At 55.6% G+C, this 18,782-nt stretch overlaps 2 protein-coding genes across 5 annotated transcripts in view; one reads left to right on the forward strand and one right to left on the reverse strand.

Annotated features, from left to right (window-relative positions):
• The window catches only part of Itpr3 (inositol 1,4,5-triphosphate receptor 3), a 65,222-nt gene extending 58,356 nt beyond the window's left edge, over window positions 1–6,866 (forward strand). For both annotated transcript variants that reach the window (XM_006523712.4, NM_080553.3), the window contains 12 exons: window positions 316–426; window positions 529–721; window positions 815–940; window positions 1,252–1,424; window positions 1,809–1,973; window positions 2,376–2,568; window positions 3,000–3,104; window positions 3,188–3,315; window positions 3,858–4,023; window positions 4,511–4,671; window positions 5,574–5,735; window positions 6,103–6,866. In XM_006523712.4, the coding sequence (XP_006523775.1) occupies window positions 316–426; window positions 529–721; window positions 815–940; window positions 1,252–1,424; window positions 1,809–1,973; window positions 2,376–2,568; window positions 3,000–3,104; window positions 3,188–3,315; window positions 3,858–4,023; window positions 4,511–4,671; window positions 5,574–5,735; window positions 6,103–6,171 (1,752 nt within the window). In that variant the 3' untranslated portion in view covers window positions 6,172–6,866. The remainder of the gene's footprint in view (window positions 1–315; window positions 427–528; window positions 722–814; window positions 941–1,251; window positions 1,425–1,808; window positions 1,974–2,375; window positions 2,569–2,999; window positions 3,105–3,187; window positions 3,316–3,857; window positions 4,024–4,510; window positions 4,672–5,573; window positions 5,736–6,102) is intronic.
• Window positions 6,867–7,307: 441 nt separating this feature from the next.
• Uqcc2 (ubiquinol-cytochrome c reductase complex assembly factor 2) lies at window positions 7,308–18,534 on the reverse strand. 3 transcript variants are annotated; one of them, NM_001364944.1, is made up of 4 exons: window positions 18,383–18,534; window positions 10,527–10,574; window positions 9,790–9,859; window positions 7,308–7,483 (listed from the first exon to the last, which is right to left on the reverse strand). In NM_001364944.1, the coding sequence occupies exons 1-4, from the start codon at window positions 18,518–18,520 to the stop codon at window positions 7,356–7,358; spliced, it is 384 nt and encodes a 127-aa protein (NP_001351873.1). In that variant the 5' UTR covers window positions 18,521–18,534; the 3' UTR covers window positions 7,308–7,355. The 3 variants fall into 3 exon arrangements, with proteins under 3 accessions (NP_001351873.1, NP_080339.1, XP_006524884.1); NM_026063.2 differs by having other exon boundaries at window positions 10,527–10,601; XM_006524821.4 differs by lacking the exon at window positions 18,383–18,534 and adding an exon at window positions 18,033–18,322 and having other exon boundaries at window positions 7,310–7,483; window positions 10,527–10,601.
• Between the last annotated feature and the right edge of the window lie 248 nt (window positions 18,535–18,782).

The following is an 18,782-nucleotide window of genomic DNA, read 5'->3' on the forward strand; positions in this document are numbered from 1 at the left end:
CCGAGGGTAGGAATGGGGCTCTGTGGGGATCTGAGGTGAGCAAGGACAGATGGAGACAGAAAGCCACTGTCCTGTGAGGCCAGCCTGTCACCGAGTGAGCTGGGACCTGAGAAACAAGCTGGGGTCTGGGGGTGGGGTTGCAGCAGGCCTGGGGTGCAGTGGTGGAACCCTGACAGAGAAATGAAAGCAAGACCTTCTTGGGTCTGGAGCAGGTCTGGAATATTCTAGCAGGACCTGGGCAGATCTGGTTGGGTGGGATTGGGCTGGGCTGGCTGCAGGGCTGACCCAGTGCCCCCTGCCCCACCCCGCCCCCAGCTCAGCCTCAACAATAAGCAGCTGTCCCAGATGCTCAAGTCCTCGGCCCCCGCCCAGGAGGAGGAAGAGGACCCGCTGGCCTACTATGAGAATCACACCTCGCAGATTGAGGTGAGGTGGGAGAGACACTCACTGGGTGTGAGCTGGGGCAGGGGTGGAGGGGCGCGGTGAGGGCCTCTGCCCAGTGTGACCGGGTGTCACCGGGCCAATCAGATTGTGCGGCAAGACCGAAGCATGGAGCAGATCGTGTTCCCGGTACCTGCCATCTGCCAGTTCCTGACAGAGGAGACGAAGCACCGGCTCTTCACCACCACTGAGCAGGACGAGCAGGGCAGCAAAGTGAGCGACTTCTTCGACCAGTCCTCCTTCCTGCACAACGAGATGGAGTGGCAGCGCCGGCTTCGCAGTGAGGACCAGCGGGCGCCTCCTCCCCTTCCTGGGCTCCCCTGGGCAGAGGGTTCGTCAGGGACCCCTCATGCCACTCTGTGTCCCCACCCAGGCATGCCGCTCATCTACTGGTTCTCCCGCCGCATGACGCTGTGGGGCAGCATCTCCTTCAACCTGGCTGTGTTCATCAATATCATCATTGCCTTCTTCTACCCCTATGTGGAGGGCGCTTCCACAGGTGAGGCTGCCCTCCTGCCCTTGCCTGGTGGGGAGACACACCCCTATGCCGCCCTGTGGGCTTGATGCATGCTGTAGGGGTCAAGGGACAGACACACTCTGGCCTCATGGAGACAGCCTGAGTGAGTGTGTGTGTGCGCGCACACATGCAGATGTGATCCAGACACTTGAGATGTCTGCAGCAGCTGGTAGGGTGCAGCAGATGCATCAGATCCCTAAGGAAGGCTCCTGGGAAAGGGAGATGGGATGGGGAAGGCTCTGGAACTCACACTGGGCCGGTGCAAGCTCGAGTCTCCTGCCTGCCGCCCCCAGGCGTGCTGGGCTCGCCGCTCATCTCGCTACTCTTCTGGATCCTCATCTGCTTCTCCATCGCTGCACTGTTCACCAAGCGCTACAGCGTCCGTCCCCTCATCGTGGCGCTGATCCTTCGGTCCATCTACTACCTGGGCATTGGGCCCACGCTCAACATCCTGGGTGCTCTCAATGTGAGTGCGGCGGGGCCCTGTGGCCACCCTGCTCACCTCCCGGTCCCTCCCACTCTCTGTCCCAGCTCCTTGTAGTCAGAGGTTGAGCCTGTTCTGTGTTCCTCCCTCCCACAACCAAGGCAGCCAGGATTCAGACAACAAAAAGGAGCTGCTTCAAGGGCAGGGTGGTGCCCTGGGATACGGGAGAGAAATCTTTTCCTAACCAGGAGCTGTAAGGCTGGGGGCTTTTCTGTTCCTCCTGGGGCTTCTCTGAGTCCCACTGATTCTCTGTCTCTCGGGATGAGTGAGATCAATACCTCTCGTTGCCCTGGGCTGGACTGGCAGGCCTGAGGGTCAGGTTGGAGGGTGGGGTGCTAACCTCCTTGCCCTGCCCTTTCCACCCAGCTGACCAACAAGATCGTGTTTGTGGTGAGCTTCGTGGGCAACCGTGGCACCTTCATCCGAGGCTATAAGGCCATGGTCATGGACATGGAGTTCCTGTACCATGTGGGCTACATCCTGACAAGCGTCCTGGGCCTCTTTGCCCATGAGCTCTTCTACAGCATCCTGGTGAGCCTGTGGCTGGGCTGGGACCGAGGGGGCTTCTAAACCCTAGTCTCCCGAGAGCCTCCAGCTCTCCGGTACAGGAGGAGAGATCGGCCAGATCGGACGACCCGAACCCTCATGTGTAACGGCTTGCAGGCGTGTTTCTTATCTGCCCTGTGCCTCTTGACGACTCCATGTTCTCGAAGCCCGAAGCCCGGGGTGGTGGGAGCTAGAGTACAAAACACTTCACTGGGAGTGGCTGGTGTCCATCCTCCTGGGACAATTCTCGAACCTCCCCGGGTCTCAGGACCGGGTTCTCCTAGAAGTCTCTCTTTGCTCCATTGCAGCCTGGGCACTGCCAGCCCCATCGGCGGAGCTCGTGGGCACTGCCGGGGGGCCTGGCTCATGGAGGTGCTATCCTTGCAGCTCTTTGACCTCATCTACCGAGAGGAGACGCTGTTTAATGTCATCAAGAGTGTGACCCGCAATGGCCGCTCCATCCTACTGACCGCCCTGCTGGCCCTCATCCTTGTGTACCTCTTCTCCATCGTGGGCTTCCTCTTCCTCAAGGACGACTTCATCCTGGAGGTGGACCGGCTGCCCGGGAACCACTCCAGAGGTCTTGGGGACTTCCTTTCTGGGGTGGGTGTGTGGGGTGACAGTGGACACGCACAGGTGACTGGTGGCGACACCAGATAGGGCGACAGGGCGTGCTTAGTCCTCCAAGCTCCTGCCTTCTTCCTGTTGGATTTTGGGGAGGTCTAGCCTACGTCAACCTGCACCCCCATGCATGCCTGTGAGCTCGATGCAGTCAGAAGGGTGGGCAGAGCCTTGACAGCCTCTGGCTTGATTTGCATCTGTCATTCGTGCAGAGCTTGGTGTCTGCAGGGGCTGCCTGGGTGTTGGGTCCAGAGTCAGAGACCCTACTATCTGTGTGACAGTCTCTGTGTGAGCCAGCAGGGCCAGGAGCGGCTTCCTGGGACAGACTAGAGAAACACTATGGTCAGACAGACATTGGGATCCTTGTGACCTTGTTGCTGTCTTCTCTAGCCAGCCCCCTGGGGATGCCACACGGAGCTGCCACATTTATGGGCACATGTAGTGGGGACAAGATGGACTGTGTCTCTGAGGTCTCAGTGCCTGAGATCCTAGAAGGTGAGACCGGCGTCTACAGGATAGGATGGGGTGGGTGGGGTGGAATGGGCAGCCCCGGGTCCGAACATACTGACCACCCGCAGAGGACGAGGAGCCCGATAGCACGGAGCGGGCCTGTGACACTCTACTTATGTGTATCGTGACCGTCATGAACCACGGACTGAGGAACGGTGGTGGCGTGGGCGACATCCTCCGCAAGCCCTCCAAAGATGTGAGCACCTTCCCACCCGTCCCGTGGATGCTCCCACACCCAGCCAGTTTCTGTGACACTGTCCAGAGCTATCAGCTTCCCACCCCAGCACACTGTAGAGGCTACAAGGGTCACCACGGCAACCAGTCTTGGCTCTGAGGCTTGGGGAGGTGTGGGCCATCAGCAGTCAGTGGCTTCCTCAGCCTAGAGAGGGAGGACAAGGTGGAGCCTCAGTTTGGCTTGGGCGGCCAAGCTGTGTCCATCACTGATCTCTGGCTTAGACCAAGGTTCTGGAATGTGAGAGGCGCGGCATCCGGGCTGCTGATCCGGGAGCTCGCAGCTGCCCCCCATCCCCCTTAACCAAGTTAGAGGCAGAAACAAGCCCTGTTTTGTAGCAGGACTTGCCACACGCAACAAACTTGTAAGGGCTTCCTCCTGGTCAGCCGTTTCTAAATGTTAGCTGGTGGCATCTTTCTGGTTGGCAGCTGGGGGTCACTGTTGTCTGTTGTCTCTCTCGGGGGCTTGCGGTGATTCTGTCCTCACGGTGTCCCCGTGCTCTGCAGGAGTCGCTCTTCCCAGCCAGAGTGGTGTATGACCTTCTGTTCTTCTTTATCGTCATCATCATCGTGTTGAACCTCATCTTTGGGGTGATCATCGACACCTTTGCCGATCTGCGCAGCGAGAAGCAGAAGAAAGAGGAAATCCTTAAGACCACGTGCTTCATCTGTGGTGAGGCTCACTTCCTAGCTCGGCTGTTGGCTTCCCACTGCATGGCTGGAGGCATCTGAGCCATGGCACCCAGTCCCACCCTTGCTGACCTGGCCTGAGGTGGATCACTGGGGCCCAAGAAGCCACTGCTTTGAGCCCTCGGCCTTCCAGGAGAGGAACTTGATGCCACTGTGGTCTCAGGCTTCTGGTTTTAGTCCATTGCTCCTTCTGAATCCAGTCATGTCCTCACCAGTGGCCAGGGCCCAGAGAGCAGGGCTCACCTGGCAGGCCATGCTGTTGACCCAGCTGTCACTGTCACTGCTGGGCTCAGGTAATCCTGATGTTCCCAGAGTCCCTAGCGCTTTCTCTGCAGGAGGGCTGCAGCCACGTGCGGTGGTGTCCCCACCACTAAGCATTGGAGCTTGAACAGTGACCCGCATCACCCAGGAGAGCTGTTAGGAGCAGTCCCCATGGTGGTCCTCAGTGGTGGCCCTCCTTCTGCCCCCAGGTCTGGAGAGGGACAAGTTTGACAACAAGACAGTGTCCTTCGAGGAGCACATCAAACTGGAGCATAACATGTGGAACTACCTGTACTTCATTGTACTGGTCCGAGTCAAGAACAAGACAGACTACACCGGCCCCGAGAGCTATGTGGCTCAGATGATCAAGGTGAGGGTGTCCGTGCGCCCGGGCTCATTGACACCTGGGAGGAGGCACAACAGCTGCTGGCCTTGGCCTGAGGGGTGGCAGCTGCAGTGGCTTGTGGGGTCAGCCAAGGAGTGAGGAGCAGCTGGGGCCAGCCCTCACTGTGCAAAGCCCTGCTGGCCACCACCACCCGTGGGTGGACCCACACTCCTGCTATATGGAGAAAGCAAACATGCAATGAATCTGTCAGCCCCAGAGAAGCGTGGTGAACCAGCTTCCCCCCTCACCCCTGCACAGCAGCAGTTGGGGGGTTGGGCAGTGGAGTGGGGAGACCCCACTGAGGGATGTAGATTCCCCACAGGACCTCTTTTAGAAAGCACAGCATGGGAGAACAGCTTCCTAAAGTCAACATTGTCCCAGTCAGAGAGAAAGCCTGGAGCAGCTTAAAAATACCAGGCTTAGAGGAATTAAAACATAATCCTCCTAATTTCTAGTCACTGTGGCAGTGCCGAGTTTGGTCTAGAGAGGTTTAACTGTTGGTCTGAGAATTCACAGTTGTGACAGGGAACCAGCAAACTGCTTGGCTCGAGCCCTTCTCCCCTGCTTCTCTATCTCGGGAAGCATGGCTTCCCTTCTTTCAGAGGCTCCCCCTCCCAGACTGCCATCTGTGTGACTCTCCTGTTCCCTGAGCACGGGACATGCTCGTCTGCAGCAGCGGAAAGGAAGGGAGCAAGTCTGGGTCTTGGCCTTCCTGCTCCGTGGCTGTGGCGGGGAGTGAGCAGATGGCCCACAGGAGGATGGAGCCATCTCACGGAAGGCAGCCCACCTGGGAGGACCCAAGCCAGTTCAGATTTTCCCATGTTACGCCCCCTGCTGGCCGTCTGGTAAAGGGCATGGCCCTCTCTCACCGCGGCACTCTGTTCCAGAACAAGAACCTGGACTGGTTCCCGCGGATGCGTGCCATGTCCCTGGTGAGCGGCGAGGGGGAGGGGGAGCAGAATGAGATCCGCATCCTGCAGGAGAAGCTCGGCTCCACCATGAAGCTGGTGTCGCACCTCACCTCCCAGCTCAATGAACTCAAGGAGCAGGTGTGTTCCCAGTCTCAGTGTCCTAAGCTTCTGTACCATGCAGGGTGAGAGCCATCCAAGTCACAGGGAACCCTGGTTCAGGTGGAGTCTTGTGCAGCAGCCTGGAAGAGCCTCCAAGGCCTGCGGTGGTGGGAACCTCCTCCGCCTGTAGCAGCAGCTACCCAGTGCAGCTCCCTAGCCCCTCGCTGTGGTCTCCCGACTGCACCCGATCAAGCGTTTGACTTGCCAACTGAGGGTGACTGGGGGCGACTGGGGCTGACCATCTGCCATCAGAGCTTAATGGTAGCTGGGCCCTTTGGGGAGGATGCAGACTTTCCCGGGGCTGTGGGGAAGGCAGCTAGGCCACCTGACGTCTTGTTTAACTCAGATGACGGAGCAGCGGAAACGGAGGCAGCGTCTGGGCTTTGTGGATGTGCAGAACTGCATGAGCCGCTGAGCAGAGCCACCGAGGCCCCCTGCAGGAGGTCCGCTGCAGATGGCACTGCCCTTCCTTCAGGTCAGGTGGCCCACCACCCTCTGGAAGCCAGGTGCCCACCCCACCTCCAGCTCTGCTGGCAATCTCCCTCCCCCAAGGCAAACTGGCCAGCAGGAGTGCTTCACAGCAGTCCTGCTTAGTACCGTTGAAGAGACTCAGTTTACCTTAGTGCCTTAGAGGATGCTAGGTCCTCTGACTGACATTCCTCAGTGGTCCTCACAGGTGGTTATAGGGGGGCTGCCTCTCACCTCCGAGCACTACATTGTGGCTGTCCCCTGCCCGCCTGCCCGCCTTCTGTCCTGGATCAGGAAGATGGTAGCCTGCTGTTAGTAGCTTCACAGGGCTTTTATGTTTAACTTATTCCCAGGGGCCGTCCCACCCTGCTGTGCCTGCACAGTTCCCAGTGCCTGTGCCTGCGCCTGCTGGGGACAGTGTGGCCCTGTCCCAGTAGCTTGATGACTCAGGGTGGACCTTGCTCCCAGGACTTGTCTCTCCCCAGGCTTTGTAGGCAAGCCTCACAAGCCGAGGGACAGGACCGGGCTGTGTGAAAGTGGCTTTTGACAGCTTCTCTCTTTTTGGTGTAATGTTTTACATGTCCTGTGTCCTGGGGACTAATGTGTTAATTGCCTTAAATAAATTAATAGACTCCAAGTCCATCCACAGGGTCATACTTCTGTCTCCCGCACAGCTGGAGGCCACAGAGGCCAACACCCTGCTGGCCCTGTCACCTACCGCACCCTGCTTGGTCCCTTTGCTCACCTGTAGGACATCCCAGTGGGATTTGAGCACCTGACAGAAGTGAGGCTCTAAGCAGTTACAGTAAGGTGGCTGTGTACTTGGGCATGTGCGTTTGTGGTGGGCTGGAGTAGCCTGAGTGGGAGGGCCAGGCAGGGTGCTCATGCTGGCCTCCCTTCCCTTTGCTGTTGGCCACAGGATGCCCTCTCCACACACACACACACACACACACACACACACACACACGACAGGGGGCTGACAATCCTCCCTGGGGCTGGGAGGGATGCCCTGGGCTGTATGCTCTACAGCACCCCTGCTCAGGCTGAAGCACCTGAGGCAGATGAATGAGTTCCAAACCAGGAGGGTGGGAGAAACCAGGCAGTTTTATTGATGAGTATCAGACCCCACGGTCAGGTCCGTGGGCGGGACAGGACCCGAGTCCAGGCCTTGTGCTTCTCCTCAGGCCTGGTGGGCGCAAACTTCTCCTGCAGTTTCTTCCACATGCTCTTATTCATCTCTTGGAACTCTTCCAAAGTGTCTGCACAGGGAGAGAGAACAGGCAGATGTCGTCTTACACTTGCTCATGGGGACGCCGCATGGGGCTGTCCCCAAAAAGAGCATGCTCTGCTTTCTGTGACCCAGGCAGTGGGTCCTCTCTGGTTATAGGTGACAGGGCTGGTGGTGAGGGCACAAGCCCGAGAGTTACTGCCCGCCCCCCTCAACCCCACAGATATATACGTTCCTGCCCCACTCCATATGCACCTGCAAGGCCATGGCCTTCTCCTTCCCAACCTGACTGCGCTCTCCTCAGCACTGCCAAGGCACTCTTTCTGCCCCACATATGCACACACCAAGAAATGGCCTCCTAATGTCTACATCAGTAGGAACCAGGTAGAGGGAGGCAAGGTCCTGGCTGTGGGAGCACATCGAGATAAGGAGCTGTCAGCAGTGTGGACCCTGTAGGCTGGAGGGGAAGGACGTGGACACCCCCACCCTACCCCACCAAATCCCTGAACCCTTGCAACCTTCTGTTCATCTGTGAAACCAGGATTAGACTACAAACTTCCCAGGCTGGGTGTGTGGCAGTCAGGGTAATGTAGCTAGCACTAGATGGAAAGAAAGGTCACACCTTCACATGGTGGCAGGGTGTCTGTGTTCATGCATGTGTGCAGAGAGCCATGTTTAAGAACCACACAAGCCAGGTGGGGGTGGTGGCACACACCTTTAATCACAGCACTCAAGGCAGAGGCAGGTGGATCTCTAAGTCTGAGACCAGCCTGGTCTACAGAGTTAAGTTCCAAGATGGCCAAGGCTAAGCAGAGAATCAATACCTTGTAACGTCCCAGCTCCCCTTGCACGCATGCAATGACATGGTCAGCCCTTCCCTACACTGACGCTGTGGCTGGGTGCTTTCCCCTGGAGTGGCCCTCTGTCAGCCTTCTCACCTCTTTTCACCAAGGCCAACACGGCCCTACCCTGCATGTGGGCTCAAGGCATTGCTTAGCAGACCTCTTGTTTTATACCCTAGATATTAAACTCAGACACTGTCACAATACCGTTTAGCTTTTAGGCCCATTTTAGCACAAGCGCTAGCTGCAATTACTGTTTGTGGGCAGTGGCTCACACCAGCCTGGAGCACTCACCGTGTGGCCACCACAGCAGTGCCTCCCACCCTGGGACTTTCCCAAGTCCACATTCCCATACAAGGTGCCAAGGGTCACACACAGGGATGGCTGCTCTGCTCTTCTCTCCTCTACACTAAGGTCCACAGGCCAGGGGCCACACTGCAGGCCTGCCTGCTCCTGGGGGTGTGGAGAGCCTTATTTGGGTGGTACTGGTTTCACACAATTGCAACAAAAACACAAGGCCTGCTGTGCACACATTGTCAGGGTTTCCGGGGCTGACGGGAAGCCAGACCAACAGTCTCCATGTCCCCTGCTGCCCGCCCAGAGGCTTTCTGAGCAGAAGGGGCAAGGACAAGATGGCGGGAAGCTGAGTCCATGCTGAGCCCACTCTCCTATCCCTCATAGACACTGCTGGTCATGCATGCTCAGGGGTGTGGGAGTAAATTATATGTCAGCGAGACAAACACCTCAAAGACCTGCTCCACTGACACACCAGGTGACATTCCCAGATTCCCATCTGCCCAGAAGGACAAGAATTCTGGAAGGTCGAATCTTCACGGCCAAAAGGAAGGAGAAATTTCTAGAGTACCAGACAGCCAACATTTAGGGCCCTACCCTCCCAGAAAAGGTTAGCCTATTTTTATATACAATATCCTTGGGCAATAAAAATAGCAGTTTTCCAGTACCTACCCGCTCTGACCCTTTCAGTGACAATAGAAATGGGGAAGTGAGGAGGGGTGGCTGGCAGGGGCTTCCTTCCTATGAGCTGGGTTCTAGCCATGGCTCCCAAACAGACCTCGTTAGACGCATATCAAACCTGCAGACCACATCTCCGGGGACAGATAACTCACAGACGGATATCCCCATACTCATTCACTGAATGGCTTTTTGTTTTAATTAAAAGCCTCATTGTTTACAAAGCCCCCTTAGGACCATAAAAATAAAATTATTTTCCTTCCAAACTGAATCCAATGACTTCCAATTTGGCTAATCTGTTCCCAGCCAGCAGCCTTGAACTAAAAGCACTAAAGATGGTCTTGTCTTCTAAGTAATGCCTTTGACCTCCCATACTCTGTGGCTCAAGTATCTGAGCCCTGTAACTCAGGGTTTCCTCGGGGCCACTCAAGGCTTTCCATCATGCAAAACTGTCTTAGTAGGCAAGCCTCTATCCTGGCTGGTGAAAGCAAACCAACCAGAGAGGGCAGCCATGCCTACATACCTGTGGACAGGATCAGCTTGTACTCTTCCACGGACAGGCCACTGAAGCTGGTGTCTCTGGGGCGAGGGTACTGGCACAGGGGAGGAGAGAAGGGACATGTTAGTTTCCCACACACTAGCCTTCCTCTGGATGGAGGCAGTTTACCAGGTGCCCAGGCCCGAGACCCGACAATGAAGGGAACAGCGCCACCTGGAGGCCAGGCCCCGAAGGAGCCACAGCTGTGGCGATCTCAGCAGGCCCAGGCCTCCGTGCTCTAAGCAGCAGCGACCAGGTGGAGCACACACTCGTGTCTGGGAGCTGGTGTTTGGAAGGAATCCTTCGGCACACAGCCTCTTCCATTTGGCCATGTCTATTTGTGGAGCTCCTGACATACTTTTCAAGTCTGGGAAGAACTACCCTCCGTGGAATTGGACAGTAAGCTCGCTAAGGCTGAGGAGGAGTGAGCCTTGGTGTGACAGGATCGTCCTAGTACTCCATCTTGATCAGCGTGCCACACCAGGTCCAACTGAGTGAGAAATACTAGCAGGAGTGTGCGCTAGCACACACACAAGCATGGTTTTTATTCAGAGAACCTTTAAAGGCCTCTGCTGGGCACCATTGTTGGCTTAGCTGAAAGTACTGGGTTACATCTCAAAGTGGCAACCACAATTCTTTGCAGACACTGTATAACCAGGTCTCCCCCATTATGCCTGGCCCTCCCCTCGGAGGCTGGGATACAAAGGCCTGCACCCACTCACCTTGTGCTTGTAGTAGTTTGAATGCAGTCGTGCTAAGCTCTCGTACATCTGATCACAGGCCTCGGGTTCTGCAATCTGAAAGACAGCGTGTCCCTGGGAAGTGAGCGGAGGAGGTGGGCCCCCACGATGCACCCATACTTTGATGGGGGGCTATGCACACAATGTATTCAGAGGAGGGCACTGGTGTCCTGGTGTGCGGGAAGCAAACCCCCTGTAGCTCTTGAGAAAAAAGTCACCTCCAGGGATGAAAAGCCCCATCTCACCCGCCCCTGACCTGTAGGATCCCTGAGCCCTCAACAAACCAACAAAAGCGTTCAGCAGCTCTTTGCACCTTGGGAACAGCACATCATGCGTGGGTAGAAATTCTGGGGGCAGTGTGGGCTCCAGGGACCCACAAAGCAGCTCAAGTGATGTCAGGGACGAAGGCCCTCCCAGGGAAGGACACAAGGTGCTGCCATGGAGGCCCAGGGGCACAAGAAAGCCTGCTCGGAAAGCAAGCAAGCTTTGTGACCCGAGATCAGTGTGAAGTGCATTAAATATTCTTTATGAAAGACCCAACAACAAATGAGCCGAGGGAACCTGCAGCACGTCCATCTCTAAGCAAGGAGCTCTGAGACTGCAGGGGAGAGAGCCAACCAGAAAAACAAACACACACCTGCAACCCCAGCACTTGGACAGGATGGAGTGTGGTGTCAGCCTGGGCTACACAGAGAGCTCCAGCAGACCCTGGCCTATAGTGGATACACAGCTCAAGAGTAAAGGAGACGGTGTTGCAAAGCCAAGACCAGGAAGAAAGCCCAGAGCAAGCGCACGAACCTGTGGGAAGCCAGGTTTTTCTGTCCTTCAGACCTTTACTCTTCAGCCCTTCCTTTTCTCCACCCTTGCCGTTTGCCTATGAACCTCATTACATTTCTCTGCCAGGATTTCTTAAGGCTCTCAGAACAAAAATCTTTTATAGTTTTCCCAGAATTCAAACGACGGCTTTTTGCTTCCCTCACTTAAGCCCTTTCTTGAAGAGTGAGCATATAAATAAATCAGGGGTTAAGCATTGCAGCGAGGCAGCCTGTGTGTCTTCTGCCTGCATGTCAAACAAGGTCCCAGTTCTCAGCCGGCACAGCCCCAGCCCTGTTTGCCTTTCTACAGATGGTCCCCCTGCTCGGGGTCGGCAGGGGCTGTCCAGGAGGCCAGCGGGGGCGGGGGGTCTGTGGGTTGATACAGGTGAGCTACATAACTAAGACATTAAAACAGGAAGATGCATGGGGCTGGCATCTCCCTGACAAGGGCTGGCAGGACAAAGGGTGGCAGCCATGTCCTCCAAGGAGGGTATGTGTGGCACACTGCTGATGCTGCTTCCTTTAGGTGTGTGTTCGTGCGTGCGTGCGTGTGTGGTCAGGGTCTCTGCAGTCCTCCGGCCCCTGCCCTCTGAATGCTGGATTAAAGGTGAGCTACCAAGCACACTGCTTCTTGAGCAAGTGTGGGTAACAAGCCACACAGCACAGAGGCAGAGCACACAAACCCCAAGCTCTCAGCCACGGACACAGAATGCATCATGTCCACTCAAATGTCAGGACACAGGGGCTCCCACTCCTAGCTGCAGTGCTGGGCACATGGGGACAGTTGCTCCTTGGCTCACTGGCTGGCCTGCCCAGCCTACTTAGAGCCTACAGGGCAGAGAGAGAACCTATCTTTTAAAAAAGGGAGGGAGGGTGGGAGGAACAAAAGGGTAGACAGTATTTGAGGACTGACAGCAGAAGCTGTCCTCTGCATGTGTTCTTGCAGACGTGCATGCACACACAGCTGCACATACGCAGCTGCACTCACAAACAGCAGTCACACGGTGTCTAACACCAAAAGGAAGGTCACTTCTTTTGCTTGTGCTCTCCACACTGGGCCAACCGTCCACTTACAAACTCCACAACCTGCACAAGGCACCTGCCTGTACCGCCTTGGTACGAGAGGACTCTTATGAATATCTGACTATGTGTTTGCTGAGATTCCTAATGTTCTCTCATGGGACCATTCAGGACAGCTAACGCTAACAGAATGCCATTGTCTAATAATCTGTGTCCACGTTCCAATCCTGGGCACTGTCTGGGGAAACCCTCACAGGGCAGAGCACCATCCACTGTGGTACACCGTACTATGTCATGGTCACCTTTTATCCTATGCCTCGTTCTGTTTCCATCTTTCATGCACTGCCACTTTATAGGGTTACCGGTGAACCTGACTTTAAAGGAAGCGATAGTGTGAAGTTGAAGGAGATGGCATGGCCGCTCCTGGCCAGGACCATGAGGTACCAGAGCCCGCATGTGCTGCGATGAAGCACAGTGCTGGGGCCTGCGTTTCAATACAAACAGGTAAGAGAGCACTGCTCAGACCAACACAGCACACTGGGTGTGTGGTGTGCTGTAGCCTGTGCAGGGGAGCCAGGGAAGACTGGAGAAACATCCCAGCAGACACCAGCTGGAACACAGCCAGGAAGGTCCAAGCAGTGTGCATGAGTGGCTAGTGCCACTCAGCTAGGACTGCTACTGGGGTCGGAGGCAATGCAGTGAGAACTGGACCTGACCTAGACATCTCTGGGCAGCCACTAAGCATCCCATGGTCAGGCAGGGGGCTCTGCCAAAGGCTATTCTCATACCTGCACCCCGCCTCCCACCATCAGGCTGCCACCCTAGTGCGAAGCAGGGGCAGCCTGCACAGCAATCAGACCTGAGCCCCTGCAGAGGCCACCCCACAGGATGAGCACGGAGGACAGGTGTTCTCTGTCCCCGGTGCTCATGGAGCTTTGTAGGCAGTGATGGTGGCACAGGTCTATCATCTCAGAACTCAGGAAGCAGGAGGGTGGCGAGTTCAAGGTCAGCCTCGGAGTCTAGATAACACAATGCAAAATTACCTGTCATCTAATTTTCTACTAGGTCAAGTGTCTACAAAAGGCTGGAAAGCAGCCCAGCAAAGGTAAAGGGAGCTTGCAACATGCCAATTTCTAGTAAATTCTTACTGCCTAGGGAGAGACAGCAAGCAACAAGCCCCATTTCAGGATCCCTGTTGTATCTAACTCCAGTCTTGTTTGCTACTTGACTGCTCCCAGTGAGACTCCAGCCTTGTCCTGTACCTACCTACACCTTACCTCCATTCACAGACTAGCACAAATACTCTGGAAGCTGGGACACCAGCATTTCTCATGAAATCTATGGGTTTTAGCAAAGATTCCTACATGCAAAGCTTCACATTACCTGGACTTGCATTTGCACCTAATGAGATTAAAGACATTTTGGGACAAAGAGCTGCACATGGGCGTTATGAAAAATTCAACGCGGTTCCCCACACGTGAATGAAATGGAGGCTCGGAGACGAGCGCCCTTCACAGCTCCATCTCATTCCCTCCGTGTTTCTCTGCTCAGCCGTCAGTAAATTTCTCTTTACCATATTAAACTTTTATACATACAAATCTACATCGGTGCCACAGGCGCTGATTTCGATTCTCAAAATTGAATTTTTGGTGGTGACAGCAATTTGTACTGGGGACCCTATTCCGGCGGCACGAGGGAAGCCTGAGCACACTGGGGAGGCGCTGCAGACTGCTCTGCTAATGAAGGCGGGGCTGGATCCGGTCCAGGAGGCTCAGGGTTCCAGGACTCCGTAACGAACTTCCGACAGGAACCATGCTGACCTGGAGTGCTTTCCTGTCAATGAAACTAGGTGTCTATTTCTTCAGCCCCTACTATGGAAGGTGCACTGCTAGAGAACCAGACTGTGAGGGACATAAAGGAGCAGCCAGCAGTCAAGGATGGGACAAGAAACGAGCACACTGAAAACCAACCTGGCTTCGAGCTGTGTGGAGCTGAGTGGCAGTCAGGGCATGGCAACATTGCAGAGCTCAACAGGACAGGTGTGGGTGTGAGGGTGGAGAATCACACCGACAGGGCAGAGCAGGGTACTGAGGCAGGCTGGGAGGCCTGGACACCAAGGTTGGCAGGCACTGAAGGCCTGGAGTTGACGAAGTGGGGACTACTACTGGATGCAGCCATTTGCCTGAGAGGAGCAAGCTGCACTACACTTTTATACACACACACTCCAAAGCGAGGGTAAGAACGACAATGGCACTCAGCCCATCCTAGACACCGTTCTCCTCACCCCCAGTTTTGTAGTGCCTGCAGCATACAGAGAGTACATGCTGTCCTTAGACCATGTCCCCAAAGTCTGAGTCACAATGAGATGCCTTCTCTGTGGCTGCCACTTGCCAGGCAGCCCCACTGAGGTGCTGAGCCCAGGCCTCACCTGGACGACTACACTCACACCTCGGATCCCTTATGAGATGCCGGCACTGTTCCTTGCTAGAAACCTCCTTGGACCATCACCTAACCCTCTGTAAGACACACCGGCCACCGCCTGCACGGCTGGACAGGCAGCCTTCACCCAAGGCAGTAGTATTTCCAAACCGGGCCATGGTGGGAGCTGACTGGGCTGGCAGAGCAGAGCTTTCAGCCAGCCAGCCCGCACCTGACAACTCATTAGTGGGATCTGCTCTTTGCCTGCAGTTAAGTCAATAAGCACAGCTGTTTGCCCTGCCCCCACACTGAAGCTGGAGGTGCAGCAGGGAGTGAGAACCCTTAAGAAAGCTGTATTCAGAATAGAGCAGACCCACGGCCATGAACTTCAAAAGGCAACAAGAAGCACGAGGTGGTAGGGGTGTTCCCTGTGTTCCGGCTCCCCACTGCTACCCCCTCCTGCTGGGGTTAGGGTGGGCCGAGAGTTGCCCCAGAGGCCAACCTCTGGCTCACATGGAGGCAGAGGGTTCTGTGCTCTGGTCTGTAGTCTGAATTATTAACTGGCCTCCCAGCAAGCCTGGCCTTTCTGCACTGGTGTCCCACTGAGGGCCACCTAGCTTCTGGTCGCACTGGGGAGGTGGTGGCTGGCACAGAAAAGGAAGTGGGCCTCAAGTATTTAATTCCTTGCCCCAACTGCTGTGATCCTAAAGGTCTGAATCAAGGGAGGGAGGACTTGATGCTTACAGAAGAAACTTAACAGGAGGTCTCTCAAGAGAACCGGATGACAGGGCACCTGCTGAGACCTCAGCACAGAGGCTGGGCTGTCTACTGTCTCTTACTGTCAAGGAACCCGAGCCAAAGGTTTTACTTTTCTGATTTAATTTCAATATCTGTAAAAATCAGGACAGTGATAGCTTCTTCACCTGGGGGCCCAAAGGCTAAAATCAGATGAGATGGGCCAAGTGTTCTACACTCTTGTACATGGATACTGTACGGTGGATGTTGGGCCACAGGAAGCCAAGAGGCCAGGAGGATGCAGGTCTCAGCAAGGCCGCTCAGCACAGCAGCCTCCACCCCCTCCAGTTCCACTTTCTGGACAAGTGGCAGAAAGGTGGGGGTCACAGCCATCAGCCACCCCCTGGTCTCATCCCGAGACTGTGGGTTTAATGAAGCGTCTCTCAGAGCTACCTTCCCTTCTCAAGGTCTTTCCTAAGTGATGCGGGGGTGGTGGAGGGAGTGACTCACTCTGTTCTCCATCCCAGCCAAGGACTACTCCTTCCAAAAATTATCACCAAGATTTACTAAGCCCAAGCAGGCTCAATTTCAGGTGACATCAGGATGAGCTACGACAGAGGTCCTGAGTAATGTGCCCGCTGCCACCATGACGCCCTGGCTCACTCCACCCCGAACACATCCATCAGCCGCTGCAGAACCTCTGGTGCAGCTATGACTCAAGTCTGTGTGGGCCTCGACTGATCAGAAACTGCGTCCCTAGGTGGTGACAAAGGATGACAACTCTCAAAGAAAAAGCTCTCCCCTCCCCGCTGGCTGTCTTACCCTAACAATCAAATTGGTGAGCACCAGTCTCTCCGCCTCTGGCATCTAGCCCCTGGCTGCCCAACTCTAAGCTACTCCAGCCCGAGGACTGCCTGCCTCTGTCAGCAGGGCCTGGGACTGCACATACACAGACGCTTCGGACCAAGGACTGTGAGTGAGGAGCGGGTGTCCACACAGGGCACAGTCTGCCCTCTCACCTCACCACTGCCCCAGAAACTTCCTCTACATCTGGAGACGCTCTTGTGTACCAAGAACCACATTAGACAGGGTGTGAGAGTCAGAGTGGGGGCTTCATCTCTGTTCGCAGGAAGCTCATACTGGAAATTAGGGAGCACAGCCCTAGAAAGCCCACAGGGTTTGCCTTGTGATCCGTAAGGTATGGGTCAGTGAAGACCTCCAGCGCAACGTGGGGACCCTGGGCCTGACCTGCCATCCATGTGACAATCAGCAGTGCAGGCATGAGGTGGCCACTGATGGAGCGTCTCACTCCTGAGGCAGGCTGGTTTAGCTGGTTCCTGCTTTGGCAGGTCGTGGTCCATCTCACGGGTCATCCATCTGGCCACCTACCTGTGCTGGGCATCACACTCCTCACCTCTGACCTCTTACCTAAGCCCTGTGCTCAAATAACCTCCTGCCTACTTGACATTCCACTTGGGAGTTTAAAGCCTCCAACGTCAAATGTGCGATGCACTTCCCACACCCCACCTGCTCCATCTAAGTCTTTCCCGTTTCAGCAACCAGCTGCTCAAGCCAAAAAAAGAAAAGGGGAAATCTGGGAGCTGTCCTTGGTTCCTCTCCTTCACCCCACATCCAGGACACCCGCGCTGCTGATGTGACCCGCACATTATGGTCTGCTTTCTGTTACTTCTGTCTCCTGTGCCACTACCATTATCCAAACCACCACCGGCATCTCTCTCTTCCGGTGCTACCACGGCAGGCTCTCTGCAGCTCCTTGTTCCCCAATGCCAGAGCACCAGAGGAACCTTTGAAAATCAGGGCACGTCAGTCCCCTGACTAAATGTCCCCGGTGGCTTCTCCCTTGCTTCCTGGTAAGATCTGACCCCTAGTGCAGGTGGCTGGGCAGTTAAAAAGAACCTAGGTTTGATTCCTAGTACCCACATGGTGGCTCACAACCACTTCTAACTTCAGTTCCAGGGGATCCAATGCCCTCCTCTGGCCCCAGTGGGCACTGCATTAACAGGGTACAGAGACATATCTGTTGGTAAAAAAAAAAAAAAAAAAATCTGTATTGTGCCTGGCTCCTGCCTTCCTTCAGCTTCAAATCTTAGCTGTAGACATGCCACTCACTACCCGTAGGCTTGCTTTCTTTTCTGTAATATGTCAGTTTGGTTTCCTCTGAAGTGCCTGGCCACCCTTCCCGAAGTGCAGTCAGTGTTCACTGTCTCCCTGCCTCGAGACCGACCTATGTGTAACTTCCTCAGGCAAGCCTCAGGAACCCGACTAATGTTACATTTACCACGATCAGAGTACTCATTGGAACTGTCTTATGAGTCTATTTGTTCCTCGTGTCCTGAATAAGAATCCAAAGGCAAAAGGAGAAAGACCTCATCTAATTCACTGCGATTTCCCTGGAAACTAACCTAGTTCTATGCATGCACATGGCCGTGCTTGGTAAGGTAACCTAAACCTGAGTGGGGCGAGAAGGTCTACTACTCACACAAGGGACCTGTGTGGGAGACTCAGTTTCACAGTGACGGAAGGCAGTGAGGCTTAGCTGGAGGTGTCTGGGGATAGGCTGGGCTCGCAGACACATTAACGATGGTAAGGAAGAAACAACCCCGCCTTACAATTTGACTCTTTAGTGGCATCTGGACCTCAGGGCCGCTTCACTGACTACTACACTGTGCAGACAAGGAAGGAAACTGCGCAGAAGGCGTCGCACTCCGCAGCTAACTGCAAGATGGGTACCTCGCGCACGTGCAGCCTGGCAGCGGCCGACGCATGCGCAGATCCCCCACCCTTGCCGCCCATCGCTTCGACGTGCCCACCCTCCTCCCCTCCGGTCACCTGGGTGTTCTCTCCCTCCCGGAAGGCCTGCGCTACCCGCTGCCGCAGGTAAGCGCCCAAGTCCCGGCCCCGTTTGGTCTCGTCCACTGGCCATTCCTCACAGAGCTTAAGGAAACGCCGGTAGCGGAGAGCGGCCATCTTGGGCCCCGCTTGCCCCGCCCCTGGGGGGGAGTAGTCAAGACCGCAGAGGGCGCGTGCGCACTAAGGCGCACTGGCCTTCCCCGTGGACATGCGCAGTTCTACCAACGGCCCACACCCCTCCAGGCAGCGGCGCTGCTCACCTTTGAGAGCGAGGTCTGAGCTCTTCAGCTTCTTGGTTCTGGTACTCGCCCAGCTCCCAGGGGCAAAGCTAACGCGGTGTACCCTGGGGAAAGCTTTGCTCTTCGTTTTCAATGACTTC

Source organism: Mus musculus, chromosome 17, assembly GCF_000001635.26.
Source record: "Mus musculus strain C57BL/6J chromosome 17, GRCm38.p6 C57BL/6J".
NCBI classification, from domain to species: domain Eukaryota; kingdom Metazoa; phylum Chordata; class Mammalia; order Rodentia; family Muridae; genus Mus; species Mus musculus.

Bases quoted from the DNA above. Each gene is read 5' to 3' on its own strand.
- Uqcc2 (NM_026063.2), bottom strand. From the start codon at position 18,520: ATGGCCGCTCTCCGCTACCGGCGTTTCCTTAAGCTCTGTGAGGAATGG. The intron at 10,602-18,382 runs GTGACCGGAGGG...GCTGTCTTTCAG, and splicing joins GGGAGGGAGAGAACACCCAG to ATTGCAGAACCCGAGGCCTG. The intron at 7,484-9,789 runs GTATGTAGGCAT...CTCCCTGTGCAG, and splicing joins CAAGCTGATCCTGTCCACAG to ACACTTTGGAAGAGTTCCAA.